This window comes from Cavia porcellus, unplaced genomic scaffold, assembly GCF_034190915.1.
Source record: "Cavia porcellus strain 051 isolate PalLab524CR breed Dunkin Hartley unplaced genomic scaffold, mCavPor4.1 scaffold_6, whole genome shotgun sequence".
Taxonomy (NCBI): domain Eukaryota; kingdom Metazoa; phylum Chordata; class Mammalia; order Rodentia; family Caviidae; genus Cavia; species Cavia porcellus.
The window spans coordinates 40,187,282-40,214,451 of record NW_026947489.1 but is presented as its reverse complement, the minus strand read 5'-3'; the positions used below and the strand labels follow the sequence as shown (position 1 = coordinate 40,214,451).

General features: G+C 41.8%; 1 protein-coding gene and 1 non-coding gene across 3 annotated transcripts; both read right to left on the bottom strand.

Moving 5' to 3' along the window:
• Window positions 1-588: 588 nt before the first annotated feature.
• Window positions 589-27,170, bottom strand: Pmvk (phosphomevalonate kinase). Of its 2 annotated transcripts, none has more exons than XM_003475585.5 (5): window positions 26,906-27,170; window positions 24,298-24,361; window positions 4,662-4,814; window positions 1,900-2,029; window positions 589-1,338 (listed from the first exon to the last, which is right to left on the bottom strand). In XM_003475585.5, the coding sequence occupies exons 1-5, from the start codon at window positions 26,998-27,000 to the stop codon at window positions 1,202-1,204; spliced, it is 579 nt and encodes a 192-aa protein (XP_003475633.1). In that variant the 5' UTR covers window positions 27,001-27,170; the 3' UTR covers window positions 589-1,201. The 2 variants fall into 2 exon arrangements, with proteins under 2 accessions (XP_003475633.1, XP_023423269.1); XM_023567501.2 differs by having other exon boundaries at window positions 27,012-27,113.
• LOC111758539 (U6 spliceosomal RNA) lies at window positions 24,855-24,962 on the bottom strand. The gene has a single exon (XR_002792715.1). It is a non-coding gene; the product is annotated as a U6 spliceosomal RNA (small nuclear RNA).

Sequence of the window (27,170 nt, the reverse complement as noted above, 5' to 3'; positions counted from 1 at the left end):
AGAAAAATACTTTTAAAGGCATGCCAAGGTTGTACATAATCAGTTGAGGACTAAAACATTAAACAAGGCACCACAAAAGACAAGACCAACATTAAAGACACAAACAAAGGTTTTTCTGTCCATGGTTCAGCGACCTAAAGGGAAATAAATTTTCATTATGACCCTTAAGTCCAATAAGCCACACAGAACCTGCAACAGTAGTTTAAGAGAAAAAAAAAATCTGAATGCTAGTACTGAGGTAACAGATTCAAATGAACAAATGGCTCCACAATAAAAATATACCAAGCACAAAACCAAATGGATAAAAAATCCCAAATCACAAATGGGCTAGAAGCCCTGTCCCAGAGGGACAGTGCGGAAGAAGCCAGCCAAGCTCATCTGCAACTTCAAATGTGCACACTCAAATTACAAAGAACAAAAGACTCAAATACTTACAGATGGTTCAAGCCAATCCATTGGTGAAAAAATGTGGGGAGATGTCTCCGTGTAATCCCAGACGAGCCCCCAAATGTTGTAACCCACCCAAAACACAAGGCCCCATGATGAAAAACAGAGCAAGACCCCCAAGATGATCAATGGGGCAAGACATCTTTTTAAAAGAAGTGCTTTTATTTTAGCTGGCCCAGCAACACAGTGCAGATAGAATTTGCAAAGCTGTGTAACTGAGTTAGAATTTTGACTGATTTTTATAGTTTGTTTATGATTAGCTCATTGATCATTAAGTACATAGTAATGAGAAACAGAAACAAGGTAGGCCTTTGTTCCCCTTTGCTTGAGGTCAGAGGCATTTCACAGTGGGTGGTTAGCCAATTCATAGCCCCTGGTCTGCCAATTCCAGGAACATTTGTCTCTCATAAAGGGAACAATGGTTGACACAGCATCATCTGTCTCTTACAAGCGGAACAAAGGTTGACATAGCACATAGGTTACTTGGGGGGGCGACACGTATAGAACAGCATAACGACACAGCCAGTTAATCTCTAACTATGTGGTTGGCACTTGGTTACTAGGGTAACAAGCTCAGTACAGAATGACAATACTGCTTATAACTATCCTTTTAACTATCTTTGCTAATTACCTTTAATCAATTATTTTAATTTTTCAGCATCTTAGTATAACAGTCAGTGAGGCCTGAGGCCCAGCACCTACAGGTCAGCCTTAGTCTGGCCCACAGCTCTTGTTCACTCCTGGAGCCTGACTCTTAGAGTCTGGAGTAGATAAATCTCAGCAGGTTGTCCAACTGCTCCTCTAGCTGCTGCTCATCTCCATGGTTCTCAATGACCCAGTCAAAGCCCCCAATGTTGTCCAGGCCACATTCTGACTCAGCATCATCCACCCCTGTGAAAGAGACATGGTGAAATCAGGCCCAGCCTTTAGACAAGCCCAGAAGAAATCACATCTGTGAGACCCATCTTCCCTCACGCTTTCTGTGGCCCCAGGAGTGAGACTTAACCTCTCTGGACCAGTGCCCTTATGGGCCACAGAGCACAGAAACAGTGGCATCTATATAGTGTTGGCTATGGTGTGAGCAAAGCTGACATGTGACGTCTGCCCACCATCAGCCACCACCAAGCTGGACAGCAGAGGGGAAGGGCATGGGGTGCACCCCAGCCAGCCTTCCAGAGAAGCTCGCTACTCTCAGAAGATAGTCTGGGCAGTCAGACCAAGCCAGGTGGACCATACCAGGGGCTCAGGCAACCCTAATCTTCCCAAATACTCTCTGCCAACCCTACTCCTTAATCTGGGGTGCTGGCACTCCTAAACTCCAGGCCTCAAATTCTCCTCTGTACCCTTGATTTATTTCTCTGCAGGCCTGCCAGGAAGCAAACAGGAGATCTTGAGCACAAAGGTAGGTGCATGTGCCCTGAGCCTTTGGGACAAATGTTCTGAGCAGCTTACCTGGCATAAACACCCAGCCCCGCTGGTGTCGGCTCTGCTCCGAGGCCACTACTCGGACCGTCTGTGTCACAGGACCATAGGCCTCTTGAAACCACTGGACATCAGACACCCGCCGTGTGTCACTCACCAGCTGCAGGGGAAGGACACAGACAGGTGACCAATGGGACATGGTGCTTCAAGTAAGGAGAAAGGGGGCTATAGAGCCAGAGCAAACTTAGCATTGGGGTACACACTTATAATCCCAGTGCTAGGGAGATGAAGCAAGAGGATCACTGTGAATTTGAGGCCAGCTTGGGCTACCTAGTGAGTACAAGTCCAGCCTGAACTGCATAGTGAGACCCAATCTCACCCAAAAAAATCAATAAATAGGGGCTGGGGATTTAGCTGAGCGGCATAAGCACCTTCCTTGCAAGCGTGCAGTCGTGAGTTCGATCCCTGCTACCGATAAAAACGAAAAAGACAATAAATAAATAAATAAATAAATAAATAAATAAATAAATAAATTTAAGGCTGGAGATACAGCTCAGCGGCACAGCGCGAGCCTGGCAAGCACAAAGTCATGAGTATGATCCCCAGTACCACAAAATAAATAAATAAGTTTAAATAAATGAACTAAACTAAATAAACACCAGAAACATAGCAGTAGTGCAGCTACTACTGTGTACTGACTGCCTGCCAGATGAACATTTGTCCAATCGAGGCACCAAAGGTGGCATCTACTGTGTGCTGCTCCTGAAGCAGACACTGAAGACAGTGGTGAGGACAATGCACCTTGTCCTGCACCCCAGGAGCTGACAATGCAGAGGAAAAGAGATGCTAAACAGCAGCTTCCCAAATTACACTGGGGCACAGCACAGACTGACAAGTATTTGGGCCTCCACATATTCAAGACAGCTCCTGATGTTGTCTCCAGTCCTGTCCCTCCCACACTTTCCCTATCTCAGAACTAACAGCTGTATGTGCCCAGCTGCTCAACATGAAATCCTCACACCTCATAGCTGCCCAACAACAACACAACTTCTGTCTGCTGTCTTTAAACTACATGCAAAACTGGCAACTTCCCTGCACCCACCACAGCTCTGCCTAGCCCATTCATTTGTTCCTTCTTTCCTTCCTTCCTTCCTCTCTCTCTCCCTCTGTTTCTTTCTCTCTCTCTCTCTCTCTCCCTCTCTGATTCTGTTTCTCTCTTTCTCTCTCTCTCTCCCTCTCTGATTCTGTTTCTCTCTCTCTCTCTCTCTCTCTCCCTCTCTGTTTCTGCTTCTTTCTTTCTTTCTTTCTTTCTTTCTTTCTTTCTTTCTTTCTTTCTCTTTTTGAGATGGGTCTTATTCTCCAGTTCAGGCTGGCCTGAATGCACAGCAATCCTCCTGCCTCAGCATCCTAAGTGCTGGAGTCACAAAGTGGGAAGCCTTTTTCTTTCTTACAATTTGTTTTCTGGTACTGGGGACTAAACCTAGGAGCTGAGCGTGTGCTCTACCACAGAATCAGACTCCCCCCTGCCTCTTAAATCTTTTTTTTTTTCTTTCAGTACTAGGGATTGAGCCCAGTCTTCTCAGTGCCATTAAGTTGGGTAGGCTAAACTCAAACTTGTGAACCCTGCCTTAGCCTCCCAGAATGTCAGGTTATATATGGGTACCATCACACCCAGTTTAAATCTTAAAATCATTAACTCTGCTCTGTGCAAAAGCCCCAGTGACTCTGTTATTCAGAGTAAAATCCAGCCTCTTTCAAGGTAGTTCTGACCTTCACCTCCCACAGATCACTACTGGCTCCCAGGCTCTTCTTCAAACACATCAAGCACCTCCCTGCTGTGCAGCTCCGTTTCACCTTATCCACTCACCTGTATCCACTGTATCCACTCAGGTCACTCGCTCCTTCCTTTCCTTCAGGTGGGAGCACCTCATCATGTAAAAGAGATCATCCTGACAACCATAATCAAACACCAACCCTCAGCAGCCCACTTACACCTTGGCCTGCTTCATTTTGCTTCTTAGTATCTATTTCTACCTGACATACTCTATTTCTTTTGTGCCTATCTCCTTTCATGCCCATGTATAATCTAAGTTGCTGAAAGGTGGAGAATTCATTGCATTCTGCACCATTGTAGCCCCAGGCCCATGCCTGGCATAAGTAGTCTGGCATTTGCTGCCAGAATGCACGAGTTAAGAAAGGGGTAGGTGTGATAGGAGCACCTATCAGCCACAACAGTGAAGCCTTGTAAAGCGAACAAAAAAGTCACTGCAGGCAGGTAGGAAAACAAGGTCCAGATTCCAGAGGAATCTGATTTAAAGAACTAGGGGAGGCTAAAGGGGAGGCTAGGGAGCTGCAGCTCCAGAAGTAAGGAGATCAAAAGGTGGCAAGAGCTGGATCATACAGGGGATAGACCAGTGGTGGCGAATCGTTAGAGCTTTCAGTGACACAAACAGTCCACTGCAGCATGTGTGCTGTAGGTTTGCCACCACTGAGGCCCTAGACATTCATGTTAAAAACTGACTTTGTTCCTGAGCCCCATAAGGAGCCACCAAAGTGTCCCAAACATAACACTGACATGACTTGGTTTGTGTTTTTAAAAGGTCGCTCTGGCTGGTGTGTGATAAATGGATTGCAAGAGGCAACAGCCAGAGTAAGGGACCAATATCAGGGCTACTACAACTACTCAGGAAGAGCTGGTGGGACTTGGATGTGGCAGAGATCGCAGAGACACAGAGGGCACAGCAGACGGTTGAAAAGCCAGGGTTTCTTCATGTTCCATGGAGCCGTCTTACCCACACTGGCTGGGAGACGCCCTCCACGATCTTCCTGCAGAAGAAGCCAGGATCAGCCCGGCGCTTCTCCTCCCCCCAGCGGATCATGTCACTCCGATGAGCCTCTTTGTAACTGCTGGCATCCAGGAGTCTCTCAAAGTTCAGGCCATGCTCCTGCACAAAGCATATCACATCTACAGTGCCAGTCCCTCAGCCAGTCAGATCACCCCTTTCCCATGCCAACGCAGGGATAGTGAGCAAGCTAGCAAGCTTTCCACCAAGTCAGAGCTCCAGAAAGGAAGAAATTCTAGCCCCTCAAAGATGGAAAGATGGTATCAATATAACCCAGAAATCCTTTCTCCGTGTCTTTGAAATGTGTGCTGTGCTTTCTCTTTTGCAAGTTTTACCTTCTCAATTACTTCTTGCTTCAACTAATCCCAAATTGGTTTGCATCCCTTGGGTGCAGGCTGAGCTTTCAATTTAAGTGAGAAATTTAAAAAATAAAGTAAAATAAATCCTGCATTCCACATCCTCCACTATCCCTTCTAGCAACATCTGCATCCATCTCAAATTCTGACCATCTCCCACTTTCCACCTCAACCTCTTACACACCTGTTTCTGGCACTCTGCTGAAGCAGCTTCACTCTGCCACCCCCAGATGGAGGATGGCTGCACTGACCCCCTAGGAGCAGCTTCCAGACTCCTCCCCAACCTGCTGCTGCTCCTGGGACACTGCCAAGCAGCCAGGTCTGTCCAGAGGTCCCAGGACAAAAGAAGCCTGAAAAACTTCATCAGTTCCACTTCTGGCTCCCTATAAACTGGTTGCAGCAAGACTTTCTCCCCGGGGCTGGGGATTTTGCTCAGCGGCGTAAGCGCCTGTCTTGCAACCATGAGTTCGATCCCTGGTACCGGTAAAAATACAAAAATACAAAAAAACAAAAACAAAAACAAAAAAGACTTTCTCCCCTTAGGCACTCAGATTCATATCCCATCCACTAACCCCGATGCCAGGTAAGGTAAGAAGCGCCCTCCTGCTTGTGAACCCTGCTTGTCAGTTATGTTTCCCATTGAGTCTAAGAAGTGAGTGCATTCACATTTCATGTTGGGTCTGTGCAAGAGGGAATAGAGTGTTGCTGGGCCTCCAAACAAGGGCAGGCTAGCCTCCTCAGGAGGTCTTAAAAATGCAAAATGCAAGGCCAGGTGTGGTAGCACACATACTGGTAAACCCAGCAGGAAGGCCGAGGCTGGGGAATTGCAATGAGTTCAAGTCCAGCCTAAATTTAATGCACTATGAAAGACACTGTCTAAAACAAAAAAAAATTTTTTTTAATTTTAAAGTAATGCAGCTAGGTGGGTAGTGCAACAGTCCTATAACCCTACCACTCTGGGAGGCTGGGGATTGGAGGACTGTTAGTTCAAGCCCAGAGTTTAGCAACTTTGGCAAGATCAGCCAAACTTAAAAAATATTAATTAATTAATTAATTAAATGACAGATAGAGATGTATCTCAGTGGAAAGTCCATGTTCAATTTCCAGTCAGGGGGCAGGGCAGGGGGCAACAAGCAGATTCTTGGAGCTTGGAGTGTGGCTCAGTAGCTGAGGGTATTTTATTTTGTTTTGTTTTTTTGATACGGTTCAGGCTGAGCTTGAACTCACTATGTAGCCCAGGCTGGCCTCAAACCTCCGTGATCCTCTCCTGCTTCAGCCAGGCATGCACCACCACACCTGGCCAGTAACCTAGCATTTATCCAGCTTTTGTGAGGCCCTGGCTTCAATCCACAGCACCAGAAAAACAAAAACAGAAATGTCCTGACCTTTCCTTGCTCACCATCTCACCACCCCCATTATCTGTCTGGCTCAGCAGGTCTGGAGTGGGCCAAATTTGGGAATTTGGGAAGTAGACTAATGCTTCTGAAAGCACTCTTCAGGTCCCACTGGGGAACACTCAGTGTCTCCCGCTTCACCTTCTTTTCTCCTCCCCCAGCCCCCACCAGTCACCCCCACTCTGTTCCCTGGTTACAGGAAACTTCTACATCCAACTTCATTTGGGAGTCTGCCTTAAAACTGCAAAACCACTAAACATCCCAGGACTCCTTTATTATAGACAGCTAAGTCACGTAAAAATATTACAGACAGTCAGACAGGAATAGGCCTCCAAGAGTCAGTACAGAGAATGAGAATGCATTACAACTCTGGCTAAAGCAGAAACAGTGGTGCATGCCTGTAATCCTAGGAATTGAGAGGCTGAAGCAGGAGGATCATCCTCCATTTGAGGCCAGCCTGAACTACATAGTGAGAGCCTGTCTCAAAATAATTAATTAAAAATTTTTAAAAATATATATACATATGGCTGAAGGCATATCCACTGAAGGCCAGGCCTCAAGATAAAGACAGAATGACCAGGCCTAAATGCTACACTGAGGAATAAGCAATATAACTGGTATCACTTGGTCTAACAGTCTCACTAAACATCAGTCATCCAGGTAGCTGACTAGGACCTCCCAACTCATCTCTTTCAAAAAAAGTCCTTGTTCTTTCCATGTATACTTGCAACGTAACTTGCCTCCCTATTAGATCAACATTACTAAGCAGCTATACTTGCAATCCTAGTTTTGTCCTATGTTATACCCAACTCATGATTTTGGGTTTTTTTTGTTTGTTTTTGTTTTTTTTTTTAAGAGTGTAAAATTAAACAGAACAAAACAGATCATAAGAAATTTTAAGAAACACAGATTTCAAAGCAAGACCACTGGAGAGCTTCACTGTCTATCATATTGTCTCTTGTTTTCTTCCAAATCGTTGTCCATATCTTCACACACAGTGAACAGATACTGAACACATACTAAACAATATTGTACTAAACTGATCAGAACAGGATGATGAAGGTTTTAGATCTTCAAGACCAGACAATAGGGAAGTCAACAGTGGCTGCTATAATGCCTCTTGTTCTCTTCAAAATAGCTGCCCGTATCTTTACATATGTTGAAATTAAACAAAAGAAAACACACTAATACCACTCTGGACAGAGAATAATAGTATTGCTAGATTTTATATCATGATGCTACAGAATTAGCACCGGGTATCTTAGTGTCTCATTTTCTTCAGAGTATCTCTTCATTACAACGTGCATTATAGAATCTATTCTCGTAAACTGTTTAGAAGCTCTACACATGTGTGAATCTCTACATGTATACTTATCCTTTCTGTACTAGAGGGAAAAACAAATCAAAACACCACACAAATTCCTAGAAAACATGAAACGAAAAAGATATAAAACCACAATACTAGGTGATCTACAGTAGTTACTATGATGTCTCTTGTTATTTTCAATAGAATTGTCTATATCATCAGGCATAATATGATTGAACATAGCATTGCATAGCTATATTAATAAAAATAAAACATTGGAGACAGTATAGGACTTCAAAAGCAGTTAATAATCAAACTGGAATGGGTATCCTATTGGATCTTGTCATCTTCAGGGTAGTTACCTTTGCTCTTAGACTTGATACTATCAAGCATACCAAATTCAAATAAAATCAGTCAAGACAACCAGCGATCTAACAAACCAGATTCAAATAAGATCAGTCATAGTAAGACAGTGTCAGTAATACAGGGCTTCAGTTTAAGTTAATAGGAAATTAAGGATAGTTACCATGGTATATCCTGCTATTTTGGGGATAGCTGTCTGTGCCCTCATATCTATTATGAGTAGACAGACTGGAACAGAATAAAATCAAACTAAACAGAGTGATAAGACTAACGTGTCTTTTAAATCCTGATACACTATTAACAATGTCTTCTCCTTCCTTTTTTAGACAATTCCTCCCTTTTCCCTTTCTCAGGGTGCTTTGTACATTTTGGGTCCCACTAACTCCTTTAGTTTTTAGATTGGGGGGCCACCCACTATCTACCTAAGTGGTTCTGAATCTTTCTACCCCTGAGCTTGATCTTGAGCTATATTCCTTCTGAAGCCTCAAGGTTTTCCTTCCTTATAGCTGAGTAGTTCTCCACTGCGCAAAAGTGTCATGACTTTCCACATATCTGCAGCTGCTGGATGAGTTGTCCCTATTTCTCTCTGGTTCCCTGTCACATACAGCATTATCTTCTCATCTTTGACTTTCGGTTCATTAACCCTCTTTCAGGGGATTATATTTCCTATTCAGAGCATCTCGATGAACCCTATCTCCTGATCTAATTTGCCTGTGTTTCTTTTTATTAAGTATACAAGGCCATCTGTGTTAAAAATTACAGCCAGTCTTCTCTGCCTCATCTCTGCTATGCTATTTTTCTGATGTTGTTTGTCTACTTTTCTCCTTCATTCCACTGTCTGCCCCGTTCAATGAGGCCTCCTGCTTCTTTGCTCATGTTTTTTATTCTTAAGTTATAGAGCCTCTTGCCGTCTTCTAGCCTTTGTATTGTTACTTCCTGTTTCCTTGTTATTCTTGAGAGATCTTTCCTTTCATGATCAAACATTGCAAATCTATCTTCAAGTTCTGAAAGTCTAACTTTAGTTTCTGTCAAGGAATTCTGCCAGCTTTCAGTGGAGTTTTTAATTTCCTGGTAATCTCTTTGGATCTGTTTCATGTGTTTCAGATTCTGTTTATATTCTTCATCAAAGATTTCTCTCCTTTCTCTGGGTCCCTCCATTCTTCAATCTGTGTCTTCTTGAGAGGGGGTGCTTAGCATTTCTTTTATTAATCTTTTTATATCTTGCCTCTCTTGAATTAGAATTTCAGTTTTAAGTTCATCTATGAGGTCCCGAAGGTATTTCTTTATGTCCGCTGATGCTGTGTCCAATATCACATGTTTGTTGCCCTTGATCTCTTCTGTATTTATCTCTCCTGGACTTATTTTCACTAGGTCAGCAGCAAGAGGCTTTTTCTTGTTTCTTTCTCTTGTCATGTTTCTGGTGTCTTTCAGACAGGTATATGGTGGAGGTCTCAGGCCCTTTTCTGTACTGCTTACGGTTTTTCTGAAGCGTGCTGGCTGGGGGATTGCTGCCCTCTCCAGTTTGCTGTTATCTGAGGTGCACACAAGGACGATGTAGGCTGGCCCCTCTCCCCTGAGCCAGTTAACCAGCGAGTGCCTTCACTACATTAGTGTGTGCCATGCAGCTGTCGTACATTCAGGACAGTTTCATCCCTGGCTATTGGGTCCTGCTCAGGGGTGTGACCCAGCCCAAGCAGATCCCCCTAGTCCTCTTTGGGCCACAAACAGCCTACTGACGCCACTGTGGTTCTAGGTTCAGGCCCGTCCTGCCCAACTCCAATATGTCATCCAGCCGACCAGTTACCCCCTCCACAGGACCCAGTTCCTAGCACTCATCACAGGTTAATACAGCTCTCCATGTTGATTCCACTCTCCGTTGTGCCACATCCTCCCACCAAGGGCCCTGGGCTCACCAACCCCCAATTTTGGCACTACCTCAATTTCATCCCACTCCAAGGTACCCAGCACAGCATGGGACTGGCTCCAGTGACAGTGCACCTGGTTCCAGCCTTTCATCTATATTTTTCCTTCCTTTCTTTCTTTTTCTTTTTCCTCAGGTTCTTCCTGGGTCATGAGAATTCCTCTCCTTTTGTCTGATCTTGTCTATGATGTTAAATTCTAGTGTCTGAGGTTTTTTTTCAGAGAGGCCCTGCTACCTATCAATCTGCCATCTTCCCAACAAGTCCCAACTCATGATTTTGTACCCACCTATTGATTGTGCTCTAAAAACTTCCTTTAAAAAGTGAGCTCATTGACAACCCACATGGGCCTCTTCTCGTCTCTCTCAAGAGCTCTTTCTCCCTCAATAAAATTTCCTACTCTTAACTTCTGTTGTTCCTTAAAATTTATTCTTCCATTTTGGGAAACACAAACTCAATGTTTTTGGACATCCAGCAAATTAGGAGTTATAATATGTTCCTTATATCATTTAGAGGCCCTTTATCATTTGGAGATCCTGGCAAGATAATTGGGAGGAGGAAGGAGTTGGCTTTTGTTTCACAGACTCTAGATTGTGACTCATTTAGGTAATCAAAAATCATCATCCTTATTTGTCAATTGTTTATGCCTTAAATTTTCTGCCTTGTCTTTTACAGATTGTTTTTGTTAAAATGACTATCAATTTTAGTTTGAGAACATGGAAAGATTTTATTACTTGATAGGACATTTTACTTTTGTAAAATGCACATACTACGTTTCTTCTTAATAGCTGCTGAATTTATTGGTGCTCCTTACTTGACCTGTTTGACTTGTTAGACAACAGTACTAGGGTAATGTTAGAACACTGCCTAGTGAACTTGAATATATAACACTGTAAAATGAATATTTTTATGAAGTGTAGTTTATATTCAGAAAATATACATGCCTATCAATATATCACAGGATTCTACCTGCCAGTTAAAAGGCAACAGGCCACTAGCCATTCTTAAGACTTAAAGGACAGGTTTCACTGGGACTGTCTGGCCAAAGCTGCCTCCACATTGTAGAGAGGATGTTGAGCCTGTTCTGTCTAGGTTTCATTTCTGGCCTGCTGTTCCACTGACGAGGAGGCAATCTTAGCTCCTGAGACTCATTCTCACCTTTTCAGGCTCAGGGCAACTACTCATGGGCAAGTTGTCTCAATAACTCACTGTGATCATGAGAAGAAAAGGCTTTTTTTAAAAATCTCATTTCTGATCTTTGCCTCTCACTGTGCACTTTCTAGTGGCATGTTTCTGCTAAAGATTAGAGAAAGGAACCCTGAACTGTCTCAACCTTTCCCTCCTATACAATAATTAAGAACTTTTGAGTCTGTAGAAAATGAGTGCTTGCTAACATCAAAGACAGGAAAGTCATTTTGGACAAAGGGACACATATCTTGTCTCTGGGTCAGATAAGACATCATAGTTTTGCCTGTCCAAGAGAACACATAAGAAAGTCATGTCCCAGCTTAGTGTTCTGGGCAACAATCTCCCTTGGGAGCCTGAAACTGAGACCCTGTGGAAAGAACCAACTTCTGGATGAGACCAGAAAGCTATTTCCTAAACCCAACACCTAAAGGACCAAAACACATTTAGTTTAATGGAGAATCCTCAACCTCCTGGCACTGGCTCTCTCTTGCTCCTCCCCCTAGGTCCAGTTCTCATTATTTACACGTGTAGGGGAGGGAAATACTTTTGCTAATGAGTAAATTGTTGTCAAACAATGGGTCCTGGCTACTATCTGTGAACTTCATAAATATGTTATGGATATACAGACATAAAAATTGTACAGTGGATTTTGAGTAAAACTTAGCCTTGTCTTGCTACTAAGGAAGAACTAGGTGATTAGATAGACAGCACAAATGTCTTAGAGAGTTCTTCATCCAGGGGCCCAAGGCAAGATTTTTCCAAGCCATTACCTGACTATCTCTCTAAGTGATCTCTTTTGCAGGCTGGGAAGCACACCAACCACTTCCAACTTGCCCTGTAATATCTTCCTCGCTATTTAAAAAAATTAAAAAGCGGTGTTTCATGTCTCTTAATAATAAGTTTAATTTTGCTAGCAATGCTTCCTTCTTAGAACATGACTATTATAGCTAGAATCAACTGTCACTTGTACTTTTAGAAACACATGCTGGAGTAAGGAATGTGAGTTTCTGGGGAAGATAGGAATACAAGTAGGTGTGCGTGGCCAGTCCAACCCAACCTATCTTCTGGTCACTCTCCAGATAGCAGCCACCTGCTCTGTAGCAGGTCACCTTGGTTGCACACCTTAAGAGAATATAGAAGCCACGTAGGATTAAAAAGGATGGCTGAGTTTTTTCTTCTTGTTGCAGATGGGAAACTCAATGTCAAATTCTCTTAAAATGTTTTCTTAAGTACTAAAAACTGCTTGACCCTCACATACTGAGAAATATGTTTAATATTTTAATTAAAATTTTTCTTCACCTGTGCATGGCCTGCCTACCCCCTAAAGGCAAAATGGAATACGGAGGAAAGTATTGATTATGATACTATTTCACAACTAAAATTATACTATAAAGGAGGCCAGGGATTTAGCTCAGTGGCACAGGGCCTGCCTCGCAAGTATGAGGTCTTTAGTACCCAAAATAAATTAATTGATTAATAAAATAAAATAAAATTATACAAGGGAGAGAAAAAAATGGTCAAAATTATCTTCCATTCAGATTTTCTTTGCATTAAGAGATATATCTTTACTTGTGCTCAAAATATAAGCATAAACCACCAAAAAAACCTGAAACCTTTGGCCCTTCAGGCACAATCAGAAGCATCCACAATCACTGCGCTAAGGTTTTCCCTCCCCTGCCCTTTAGATCCTGAGGAGGTTTCCAAAGCAACTTTAAACAAAACCTCATCTGTTATTACCAAACCTGAGATTTCCCTCACCTGCCCTAAGGGTGAGGCTTCTAAACCTCTGCTGGGCTACACCCATCCTTAGCTGATTATGTTCAAGCTCCTCAAAGACAGGACTCCTTACAGGAAATAAATGGCAAATTTAGTACTACTCATGTTCGTGTATCCTTTTCACTCAGTGACCTGAAACAGATCAACAAAATCTGAAGTTTTCAGACAACCCTGATAAGCACTTTGAGGTCTTTAAGGGGCTTAATCAGATCTAGAAACTAGACTAAAAAGATATGTTACAGCCGGGTGTGATGGCTCACACCTGTAATCCCAGCACTCAGGCGGCTGAGCTGGGAGGATCCTTGCGAGTTCGAGACCAGCCTGGGCTACAAAGTGAGCTCAAGGCCAGCCTGAACTGCAGAGCAAGAGCCCGTCTCAAAAAAAAAAATTTTTTTAATAAACAAAAGATGTTACTTTTTTTATATAATGTTTACTCTTAAACACTAACTTCTAATGACAGACAAGCAGCTTTACAAGCTGCTTTTACATTTGGAGATGAATGTCATATTTCTAATTTTAAAAGGCCAGAAGACAGCCCAGCCAATTCCTACTAGAGCCCAATTGGTCCCTACACAAGATTCCTACCAGCTTATTTACCAGCCAGGAGATTAAAATAAGAGACATCTTCAGACATATATTCGTTAAGGTCTAAAAAGGATGAGAACTGTCTTTCAATTATTTTAAACTGTCAACTATTCATCAGAAAAAAGATGTGAACCCTTCTGCCTTCTTAGATTGTTTACAAGAGACACTGATAAAACATATATCCCTATTTGGCTCCTATTTCCATACAAAAACAGATTTTTTTTTTTTTCAGTACCAGGGATCAAACTCACGACTGCCTGCTTGCAAGGCAGGTGCTTATGCTGCTGAGCTAAATCCCCAGCCCCTAAAAAACAGATTATTTTTAAAGACAAGTTTATTACCCATATATTTAAGAAACCTATAAAGTCTCAGATATTTAAAACCCTCAGATATTTTTTTAAAACCTACAAACAAGGGCTTTTACTCTAGACAGCTCACTTGATACTTTAGTGAAAATTGTCCCCTCCTATTTTATAATTGAGACCAGGAGAAAGCCAAGGGGAGAAAACAAACAGACTTAAGAGAAAATGGCTGCCCTGGTTACAGTCTTAAAAAGAATAAATTCAGCCAGGCGGTAGTAGCTCACAACTATAATGCCCACACTCCTCACAGGCTGAAGCAGGAAGATCTCTGTTCCAGGCCAGCCTAAGCTACAAAGTGAGTTCAAGGCCAGCCCAAACTACATAGTGAAACCCTGAGCCATGCCCTGATTGTAAAAGTGACCAATAACAATCAGACTTTCCCCTGAGGCAGAGGCCCCAGGGATCAGCCAGTCCAGCAAGCCTGAAGGGCCTGGGGCACTCTTGGCCTGCTCCTTCTGGCTGAACAGTCATCCCCATAGAGGCCTCAGGTAATCGAGTCTGTGGGGTTGGGGGAGCCTGTAGCTGGGGACTGGCACGTGTCTCTTGGTCCTTTTTTCAGCCCTGGCCTTCCTTCTAGCCATCATACTTCAGTAAAAAAGAGTCCCTGGAGAGGAAGTAACTTGATATTTCTCATAGCCCTATAGACTATAACTGAGATGGCTTTCTCCTCACTCACCCCTTTTAATTATGCCCAAACATCCAGTTCCCCTCCTGGAGAGAGACATCTTATCTTGTTTAAACACTATAATACATATGCACACAGGTCAGATATGCTGCCTCCCCTCAAGGAAACAAAAATAAATCGTAAAGACAACCAAATACAATAAAGTCATGAATACAGCTCAATGGAACAGCACCTGCCTGGCAAGTGTGAGGTTGAGAGTTTGATTCCCAGTGCCAAAACAAAATAAAATAAAAGTAGAATAAGTAAAAACACATCTCAAAGATTCTACTATTTTTCCTCAACAGATATAATACAGTGTTGAGGTATTTCAAAAGCTTAAACAGGCATTTCTAAATGTCCCAACAGTGAGTCACCAAGACAACACTGAAAGGTGGGGCATGGCTTTGGGAGTGCTTACGCAGGACCTAAGGCCTACTCCACAGCCTGGAGGGTACCCAAGTCATAAATTAGACACTGTAGCAAAGAGATAGACAGCATGCCTTAGAGCTGTGGCTGCCATAGCTCTCCTGGTATCAGAGGCATCCAGGCTGACTTGAGGCAAAGATCTTACTGTATATACAACTCACAATGTGGCAGGAATTCTTTCTTCCGAATAAATAAAATTGATAAGCCCCTAGCCAACCTTATTTAAAAAAGGGAAGATAAAGCTCAAATTCATGCAATAAGAAATGAAAAAGGAGAAGTCACTACAGACCCAATAGAAATACAGAAGATCATCAAAACCCATTTCGAAAACCTCTACTCTCAAAAGTTTGATAACACAGAAGAAATAGACAGTTTCTTAGAAGCATATGAAGTGCCAAAGCTAGATCAAGAGGATGTAAAATTGTTGAATAACCCAATCTCGGTTACTGAAATTGAAAATGTAATTAAGTCCTTACCCACCAAGAAAAGCCCAGGCCCAGATGGATTCACTGCAGAATTCTACAAGAAATACAAAGAAGACCTAATGCCGACACTCCTCAAACTATTCAATGAAATTGAAAGGGAAGCAATCCTTCCTAAGTCATTCCTGGAAGCAAATATCACTCTAGTACCAAAACCTGAGAAAGACCCAACTAAAAAAGAGAACTATAGACCGATCTCCCTAATGAACACAGATGCAAAAATCCTCAATAAAATATTGGCAAATAGGATCCAGCAAATCATCAAGAAGATTATACACCATGACCAAGTGGGATTCATCCCAGGAATGCAAGGATGGTTCAACATATGCAAATCAATAAATGTAATCCACCATATCAATAAAGCCAAAAATAAGAATCACATGATCATTTCTATAGATGCAGAAAAAGCCTTCAATAAGGTCCAACATTTATTCATGATAAAAACTCTACAGAAAATTGGAATAGATGGTCTTTACCTCAATATAATAAAGGCCATTTATGACAAACCAACAGCCAGCATCATACTAAATGGCCAAAAATTGAAAGCCTTTACTTTAAAATCAGGCACAAGACAAGGATGTCCTTTATCACCGCTCCTATTTAATATAGTACTGGAAGTACTAGCCAGAGCAATTAGGCAAGAAAGAGAAATAAAAGGGGTAAAGATAGGAAAAGAAGAAGTTAAGTTGTCATTGTTTGCAGATGACATGATACTCTACACAGAAGACCCCCTAAGCTCCATTGAAAGACTCTTAGATACAATAAATAAATTCAGTAATGTGGCTGGATACAAAATCAATACTCAGAAATCAATAGCATTCCTATACACAAACAACAAAACCACAGAGAGGGAAATAAGGGAAACTGGACTATTCACATTAGCAAGCAAAAAAATGAAATATTTAGGAATTACTCTTACGAAAGAAGTGAAAGACTTATACAGTGAAAACTATATTACACTGAAAAAGGAAATTGAAGATGATCTCAGAAAATGGAAAGACATCCCTTGCTCATGGATAGGAAGAACAAACATTGTGAAGATGGCCATTCTCCCAAAACTCTTATACAGATTCAATGCAATCCCAATAGAAATACCATCAACATACCTTATAGATCTAGAGAAATCACTCCTAAATTTCATCTGGAACCAGAAGAGACCTAGAATCGCAAAAGCAATTCTAAGCAGCAAAGACAAAGCAGGAGGCATCACAATCCCTGACTTGAAATTATACTACAAAGCAACAGTAGTAAAATCAAACATGGTATTGGAATCAAAACAGAGCTGAAGATCAATGGAATAGATTAGAAGATACAACCACAACTACAAACACACTCAACCACCTTATCTTTGATAAAGGAGCCAAACAGGTTCACTGGAAGAACGACAGTCTCTTTAATAAATGGTGCTGGAAAAACTGGCTCTCCATTTGCCGAAAACTAAAGCTAAACCCATGTCTATCACCATGTACTAAATTAAAATCTAAATGGGTCAAAGATCTGAATATTAAAACAGAAACGCTAAATCTATTGGAAGACAAATTGGGTAGAAACCTTGGAGACATAGGAGTAGGTAGAGAATTCATGAATAGGACTCAAACTGCACGGGAAATACTTCCCAGAATCAATAACTGGGACCACTTCTTATTAAAAAGTTTTTGCATGTCAAAAGAAATCTCCAGCATAGTGAAAAGAAAACCCACAAACTGGGAAAAGATTTTAGTGAACTCTCTCTCAGACAAGGGACTCTTGTCTAAAACATATAAAGAATTAAAAAAACTCAGACCTCCAAAATTCAAAGATCCAATCCAAAAATGGGCATCTGAAATGAATACGCAATTCTCAGATGAAGAAATGCAAATGGCAAATAAATACATGAAAAAATGCTCATCATCATTGGTCATTAGAGAAATGCAAATTAAAACCACACTGAGATACCATCTCACTCCTGAAAGAATGGCCAGGATCAAGAAAACCAACAACAACAAATGCTGGAGAGGCTGTGGGGAAAAAGGAACTCTCCTGCACTGTTGGTGGGAGTGTAGACTGGTACAGCCTTTGTGGAGGTCTGTCTGGAGGTTTCTCAAAAAGTTGGGATTGGAAATCCCATTTATTCCAGCTATTCCACTTCTAGGCATATTCCCAGAAGAACTGAAAGCATCATACCACAGGGATATATGTGCACCTATGTTTATAGCAGCACAATTTGTAATCGCCAGATCTTGGAAACAACCCAAGTGTCCATCAACTGAGGAATGGATAAAAAAGTTGTGGTATTTCTATACAATGGAGTATTATTCAGCTATAAAGAAGGATCGCATTGAGATATTTATCAATAAATGGGCGCAGCTTGAGACCATACTCATAAGTGAAATAAATCAATCTCGCATGTATGAATACCGAATAGTTTCCCTAATGTAAGTAATGATTCAAATATATAAAAATATGTGATAATCATGATTCCCCATTATGTGGCCTTTTAGCCTTATAAAATTTTCACTTATTAATTAGAAAGGCTTTATTCTGGGCTTTTTGATATGGAAATATTTGAAGCTATAGTATATGAAGTTTTATCCAAATATTTTAAGGAAAAAGACAGACACTATGGTAACTACTATTCTTTAAAAAAATTATTTAGCTATTTCTTATGTTTATTTTAATTAAGGGAAAAATTTAAAAAATTAGGATATATAGTAGTAACTCTTTTTGATCTCCTATTAACTTGTTTTGAAGTCCTGTAATACTCCCAAGACCTTGTTTTGACTGATTAGACTCTGTTCCATTCTGTGCGATAGTAGCAAGTCTGAGGGTATAGGCAACTAATTTGAAGGCAATAAGATTCACAAAGATGCCCATTCTGGTTTGACTATTGTCTCCTTTGGAAGTCCTGTAATGTTCACAATGCCTAAGTTTTATTGGTCTTGTTCTCCACTGTTTTGTCCAACTTTATAATATCTAATGAGATAGACAATTCCTTTTAAGGAAACAAGAGACAATGTTGAAAACCATTGTTAATAACCTTGTACTCTGTTCTACATCATGTGCTATGTCTATCCTTGGTTTTGACTTACAGCTTTGTTTTGCCATATTTGACTTTATTCTCTCCCCCCCAAAAAAGTAATAAGAACTAAGGAGTAATAAAATCCAAAATGTGTAAATTTTGTTGTAAAAAAGAGAGGGAGGGAAAGAAAAAAAAGAGCTCTAACGGATATAACAGCAAGTGTGTTTAGGGATGTTAAATAGCTGACTATATTAATGTTTTTGGATCATTGAACACAGCTGTTTGCAGTCTCTCTGTTTGAATGTCTACTTTGTATTCTTTGATACTGTGATTTGAGCAACTATTTCCAAGATGATAATATGTAATCTATTAACAGGTGATTTCTTACTGTTATGTTTTTTTTTTTGTAGTTCTGTATTATGTGTAACCTTACACTGCTTTGTTTTGTTTAGTGTTTTTCTCTTTTTCCTCTTAAATAAAAAAAATAAAATAAAATAAAATAGGAATTCTTTCTTCCAAAGAGAGCCTATGGCTATCAGATAACCAACTTCCTAAATACCAGGCTGTACTTCTGAAAGCACCAGCCATTCAAAGAAAGACATTTTCCTCCTTAAAGGCTGCCACCTTTCTGCCAGAGGGAAAAACACTGAGGATAAAAGACAGAACTGCAAACTGAGCGTGGTGGTGCATGCCTACAATCCTAGCACTTGGAAGACTGAAGCAAGACGATCATTGCAAGTTCAAGACCAGCCTGGGTTACAAAATGAGTTGAAGGCCAGCCTGAACTGTATAGTGCAACTCTGTCTCAAAAAGACAAAAACAAATAAATAAATTGATAAAATAAATAAATAAATAAATAAATAAAAGACATGGGCTGGGATATAGCTTAGTAGCATAAGTCCCAGCCTGGCAAGCCCAAGGTCCTGAGTTTGATTCCCAGTATCCTTCAATCAATCAATAAAAAGCATGACTACAAACTGATGATTCTTCACACATACACAGCCAAAAAAAGACTCCTTAGACATAACATACCTCTTTACTGACCCTGATCTAACCTTCTTCTGTGATGACAATTCCTTTACAAAAAAGTAGGACAAAAAAAAAGACTGGCTATATAATAGTGATTCTACATCAGGCACTTGTTCCTTATTTGCCCCTGGGACTGCCCAGCTAACAAAACTCATTATCTCCAACAAGGGCTTTATGACTCAGTAAAGGACAAAAGGTCAGTATTTATAGTGATGACAATTATATATAGTTAACTCCAACTATAAGACAACTTAATAAAAAGGCCTCCTTATGTTGAAATCAAACAAATCACTCCTATTTTCATTGGCCTAATTCTATTAAATACTGGAGACAGACATGCTCATCGAACAGTATATACACACCATAACTCTACAAGTTTACAGGGCTGGGGGTTTAGCTCAGTGGCATAAGTCCCTGCTAGGCAAACGTGAGGTCATGAGTTCGATCCCCAGCACCAGAAAAAAAAAAAAAAAAGACTGCTTTACAACAAATTGGTCTAACTGCCCTAAAATTAGATGAAAAGCTCCCATTGGCACTTGCTGCTCCTGTAAAACAAATCTGTGGTTCTAGTTATCCCTAAATAGAGAAATACATACTAGAACTTGAGTGGTTACAAGGCCAAGAGTGTCAAAATATTGACAAACCAGGTTGGGCATGGTGGCACACTCCTATAATCCCAGCACCCGAGAGGCTGAGGCAGGAGGATCACTGCAAGTTTGAGACCAGCCTGGGCTACAAAATAAGCCCAAGGCCAGCCTGAACTTCATAGCAAGACCCTGTCTCAAAAAGACCCCCCGCCAAAAAAAAATAAAGGAAAAAACTGACAAACCTACGAACTTATTCTGATTATCAACAGTCTAAAAGTACGTCTCACAGGTATGATCATTTGGCTTCTATTTTTATCCCTTCCCTAAGATGAGGGTACATACAAAACATTGAGGCTTTGACTCACTACCCTCAATGGGCCTTAACACCTCAACTGGCCTCTCTCTCCTAAATAAAAAAATAAAGTTAATGAGGCAAGCTGCCCTCCAAAATCAAGATGTGTGGCACTACACATTCTCACAGCAGCACAATTATAAAAGTAAATGCTGTGTGTACACTCCTGATCCTTCTGCTAATATCTCGACATTAGTATTCAAGACATTAAACAACAGGTGAACGCCATGTTAGATTCTAAAATTCCCTACACTTTCACCTTACTCTCTTTGTGGGAGACCATTGCTGACTCTTCCTGGTAAAAATATTCATTGATTATATTCACAATAGTCTTGTTCATCTTATTATTTGTCCTATGCATACTTACGTTTCTTTGGCCTTATCTCCTCCAGACTTAAAGCTATACACTTACCCCAAGAATACCTGGCACCTATCACAGGCCTTTATAGAGACCCTCTTTAAAGTATCTTTAGCTTCCCATCACAACTATGATCCTCTACAGTCAAAAGTAGCCAAAATGGTCTTTATCACTTTCCCACTCATGATAGTAGGGGTACCTCTTCATAGGGGAGACTATAATAGACAGCTAAGTTAGGTAGCTCCCCCAAGGGAGTCACACAGAGGATAAGAATGCACTACAACTGTGGCTAGAGGTGCATCCATTGAAGGTCAGGCCTCAAGGTAAAGACAGAATTGCTGGATATGGTGGCACATGTTTGTAATCCCAGCACTTAGGAGGCTGAGGCAGGAGGATTGTTAAGAGTTAGAGCAAGTTCAAGACCAGTCTGGGCTACAAAGTGAGCTCAAGGCCAGCCTAAACTGCATAGTGAAATCCTGTATCAAAAAGACAGGCCTATATGCCTCTACAAGGGATAAGCAATGTAATTGATATCACCTGGTCCCTTAAAGTCTAGATAGACATCAGTCATCCAGGTGGGTGATCATGTACACTTACTATGTGACTTACTTCCCCATGACATGAACATTATCTAAGTGGCTATACTTGTAATTCTATTTGTAAAGCATAGTTTTGTCCCACATTATACACACTTCATGATTCTGCTCTAAAAACTTCCATTAAAAAGTGGGTTTTCGGGGGCTGGGGATTTAGCTCAGTGCCATAAGCACCTGCCTTGCAAGCAGGCGGTCGTGAGTTCGATCCCTGGTACCGATAAAAAGAGAAAAAGAAAAAAAAAGTGGGTTTTTGTGGGGTGTGGTAGTACATGCCCGTAATCTCAGCACTCAGGAGGCTGAGGCAGGAGGATCACTGAAAGTTTGAGGCTAGCCTGGGCTACAAAGTGAGCTCAGCCTGACTGCATATTGAGACCCTATCTCAAAAAAAAGGACCAAAATAAAATAAAAAGTGGACTTGCTGACAACCACTTGGTCCCCTTCCAGTTTTTCTCAGGAGGTGTCATTCCCCCAGTAAAATTTCCCACTCTTAATTCTCATTCTTCCATTTTGGAATACACAAACTTGGAGTATCACACATCTAACAGGTTAAAAGTTATAATACTTCCTTTGTATCATTTAGAGATCCTGATATCACCTTGTAGCCCACCTATAAATGTGTCTGCACAGCTGGACCAGAAACTGCTTCCCATAGAGAGGTGGGGACAGGTGGTGAAGCAAATCTACTTTTTGTGGTTCCAGAGGCCACACTCAGTAACTGACCAAGGGGCCATGAGGACATACACCATAGACATGCACCTAGAGGGAAAAAAGGGCAAAACAGGGGTTCTTTGCTGTGTGGAGAGCTGATCTCTTTCTGAAGTATTAGAGTCCAAGCTGGAGTGGTGCTGTACACCCATCACCCTGGCATTCAGGAGGTTGAGCAGGAGGATCATTGAGTTCAAAGCCAACCTGGGGTACATAGTGATTGCAAGGCCAGCCTGGACTTCAGGACTCCAGAGGCTGAGGCAAGAGGATTGCCAAAAATTCAAGGCCAGCCTGGGGTATATAGTGAGTCCCTATTTCTAAAAGTAAAATAGAATTTAAAAATTATATGAGTCTCCATGTATTTATTTAATCCTATTTAACAGTGTTTTTTTTTTTTTTCTTTTTTAATCCACATGATTCAAAAGGAAGTACACATTCACTGGCAGTGACAATCTCTCTGTCACCCACGAGGGCAAATCTGCATGCCAAGCACTTGGATAGTGCATAACACAATGTAGGCATCCACTTGGCATTTGCTGAAGAGCTGAGTATATGACAAATATAATTGTGTGTGTGTGTACACGCGCATAGTGCTAGAGACTGAACCCATAGCCTTTACACTAAGCTACATTGCCAGACAGTCTTGCTGAACTTATTAAGTCACCTGGGCTGGGGCTGGGGATTTAGCTCAGTGGCATAAGCACCTGCCTGGCAAATATGAGGTCGTGAGTTCCATCCCCAGTACCACAAAAAAAAAAAGTTACCTGGGCTGGACTTGATCTTGGGATCCTCTTGTCTCAGAAGTATGGTTTGTTGGGGGTTTTTGTTTAGTTTTGTTTTTTGAAACAGGGTCTTGCCATGTAGTTCAGGATGTCCTCAAATTCACAGTGATCCTCCTGCCTCAGCCTCCTAAGCACTGGGATTATAAGCGTGTACCATCATGCCTGGCAAAGTATGGTTCTTTTATAATATTTGGTCACAAAATTCTTCTCAAATTTCCTCGTCACTTCCATGCCTCTGTAGCACTACCAGATACCAAACAGATGCCAGTACCACACTGTTGGATCTTTAGAACTGAGCTAAGTAAACTTACTTTCCAAGCAAAATATGCAGACTCTGGTATTTGTCACAGCTATACAACATGCACTAAAACCTTTACAGACTGTTCTACACTTGTGTTTTTGTCACTTAACAACCTAGCTTGACAACTCACATGACTAAGTGTCTTTTTTTTTTTTCTTGGCACCTAATACAGGCTTAGGAATGAAATGTTAGCTATTTTCATTTTGTTAATGTGTAGCCCTCTTTTATTTTCTTAATTTTTAGACAGGGTCTCATTAAGTCACTAATTTTTCCAAATTGCATCAATTTACTAGAGTGCTGAGTTTACAGGTGCTATGTCACCAAGCCCAGCTCATATGGCTTTTTTTTTTTTTAATCTTTTTGAGACAGAGTCTCACAATGCAGTTCAGGTTGGCCTTGAGCTCACTTTGTAACTCAGGCTGGTCTCTAAACAATCCTCCTGCCTCAGCCTCCCAAGTGCTGGGATTATAGCTGTGCACTACCATGCCCAACTATGACTAAATTTCTAAAAGGAGCCAGGATGGTGGCACATATCTGTAATCCCAACACTGTGAGAGGCTGAGGCAGAAAGATCATAAATTCAAGTCCAGCCTGGCCAACTTAGTGACTTAGAAAGTTCAAAATAAAGGGCTGGGATGTAGCTCAGGAAAATGGTTCATTTCAATCCCCAACACTGGAAAAAATTATTAATGGAAAAATTCTAGGGGTTGTTTCAAGCCAGTTTGGAAGTGAAGGGTGGGGTACCATGAAGTGTCATATGTTAAGTCGGCGACAAGTACATGCTTGCTCATCACCTGCCTCAGAGCTGTCAACTTGAGTGTCCACAGTCTTTTCTGGACACTTTTCTTGAACATGTTCTGGGACATGGCTTGAAGTGAGTGAGGCTAATAGCTTAAGCTGCAAACGCCCTAGAGGACCACTCATACAGAATGGCCACCCACCATACTGCAGCCGTGGTCTCAAAGGCCATGCCAGTAACCCAAGCAGCAGCCACAGCTCCAAAGCCTGGGATCTGGCTCCTCCCACTCCACCAGATGCCATACAGTTGCCACTTACCTGAGCATACTGCTCCTTGAGTGGACCAGAAAGCCGGAGGACAGCACAGACATCAGCTCCAAGTCTGCAGGCCAGGGAAATGCAAACTCAGTTAACCCAGGGCTTCCAGAAAATGAGTCCAGATGCCTGGGCTGAAGCCTCATTGATTCCTTTCTTTCTTTCTTGTTTTTTCCCCATCTTTTTGAGATAGGGTCTCACTATGTAGTTCAGGCTGTAACTCACAGAGATCCTCCTGTCTTAGCCTCCCAAATGCTGGGTTTACAAGAGTGTACCACTACACCCGACTGAAGCCTCATTTCTGTAACTGGTATCTGTTTACCTTGGGTAAGTCCCAACTTTGCTGATCCTCTTTCCTTTTCTATAAAATGGTTTGTATGTAGATGTCCCCCAAAAGCCTCATGCACCCATAGGTGGAGGTTTGGGAGCTGGGTGGATCTAGGGTATGCGATTCTGGGAGTAAGGGTGTGTGGTACTAAATAAGTTTATTGATTAGGATTTGCATAGTTCTGGGTGTGGATACCAGGAAAGCCTACCCTAGGTGTGGATGGCACTACTCAAAAGGTGTGTAGCCTGGATGGGATAAAAGGGGTCATCTCTACGCAGGGATCATACTAATCTTCTCTGTATCATTCCAATTTTAGTATATGTTCTTACAAGGTGAGCACTGGATGAGATGGAAAGGGGAATGGTGTTTCCTTTACTGCTGCTTGCTGCTTTTGCTGCCATTCGTCTGTGACAGTCCTGTGTCATGTCACCCTGTCTTGGAGCCAGTCCACTATGTGTTGAAACTTCTATGAACTGTGATCCAAAATAAACCTTTCTTCCTTAACTTGTGGGTGTCCAGTGTTTTGTCTGAGAAAAGTAATTACGACAATGGAGATACCATTTCTGTTGCGTCTCCCATGCAGGACTGTTACGAAATTCAAATGAATATACAGGAGGCCTGAAATTAATAGAATTATCTATTAGCTTCCTATAGAATTATGATTATGGTGTGAGCCTCCAGGCCTGGAGCTATTCTGGCTGTATTAGGTTACTCTAAGGCCCTGAGCTCAGTCTCTCACAGCCAGGGGTATCTCTGTCTCAGCTGACTTGGTCACCACAACATGAAGAATAAATTCATCACTTTGTTAGTCTCTGTACTTAAGGAATCATTTGGGTCCGAGTAATAGAGGTAAGATCCATGAGCTCTACCCTGAACTGGTGATGATCTGTGGGGTTGGAAAACTGAAGTTGAATAAGGAGAATGGATTCACCCAGAGCAACATTAAGTAATGAAATCACCATAAACAAAATGAAAATAGCTCACATTTCATTCCTGAGCCTTTATTAGGTGCCAAAAAATTGTTCTAAGCCATTTATGTGCATTAGTTTATATAATCCTTCCAACCATTGTGTTATTATTGCCACTTAACAGATGTCAAAACTAAGGCTGTGTGCATAAAAATTTGAGTACAGGAGCACATATCCAGTACTGTCAAGCTAGGATATGAGTCCTAGCGGTCACGTTCCAGAGCCTAAATCTTGCCACTCTTTGACTTCTGGGTTTGAGGCCAAGATCCAACTTGGGAAATAGTGGTAAGATAGTTAATAGTCAAAGATTCAGGTGGTGACCTCTGCCCTAGGTTCTACAGACTTTTAGAAATGCTGTGGTACCAAAAACAGCAGCCTAGAACTCCCACTACACTGGCCTTCCAGAAAAGCCTCATTCCACTCTCTTCTCCTTCTCTGCTCTCCCAGCCCAGGAGGATCCCACACAGAACATTTTGCTTGGACAGAAAACACTAAGCAAAAGGTATTATTATTAAGGAAGCCAGTGAGCTAAGCCAATCCCTGGAGCCAGACAAAAGCTGATTTTTTTCTCGATTTCTGATATTGCAGATTGAATCCAGAACCTGCACATTGTGCTACACCCTTTACTTTGCATTTTGAGACAGTGATCCTAACTCATTAAACTGCCCAGGCTAGACTCAAACTTGTAATCCTCCTGCCTCAGCATCCCAGAGTATTGGCATTACAGGTGTGCACTACCATGAAGGGGTCTACATGGCTATTTAAATCCTTAGCAGCTTTATTTGTTTTTAACTTTTCAGTGTCTTCATTTCTTCATCTGTGAAGTGGAGATGCTAATACATAGTCACTAAACAAAGAAATGAGACTAAAAGCATTATGCAAATATAGTGTACAGTACATAATAAACACTCAGTAAATCCCTATTATTAGATGGTGTGCTGCCAGGAATCCTGTTTTTGGAATTAGATACATTCAGGGTGTGTTTTTAAAGAATCCTTCACTTGTGCCTCTGTTTACTCAGCTTTAAGTAACCTGGCAACTGTGGTTAGAACAGGAACAGCACACAAAAGTGTCCTGGCAGTAACAGTTACAATGCTTCTTGGAGACAGACCTACAGATGAAGGTTTCGCAGAGGTGGCTGGCCGGTTCTGCGAAGGGGAAAGTGACAATCCTCCACCTTCCCTTTTTGCAGTCCTCCTGAGCTCCCGCTACCGGAGGCCCACAGACCCACGGCTCACTCCCTCACACCAGAGCACACACCTCGGGCAAAGGGACCTGGGACGCCATTCCCTCCTCTTCCCCGCCCCATAGACACCTGCACCGCAGCCTTTCGGTCACGAAGTCCTTCCCTGATTTCCTCTTCCCGCTGAAGAGCAGCACCAGCTGAGGGGAACCTCTCTGCGGAGCCATGGGATACCCACCGTCTCCGAGCCCTAAAGCCGTCACTTTACACCGATTCAGTGGAGCCACTCCGCCTCCCAGTGAGGAGACCGAAGAAAGGGCTACTCCCTTTCCATGCGGTAAAGGTAAGGGGGGTTCCACCCTTGGGTCTCCAAAAATGTAGAAAGGACGCAGTCCGC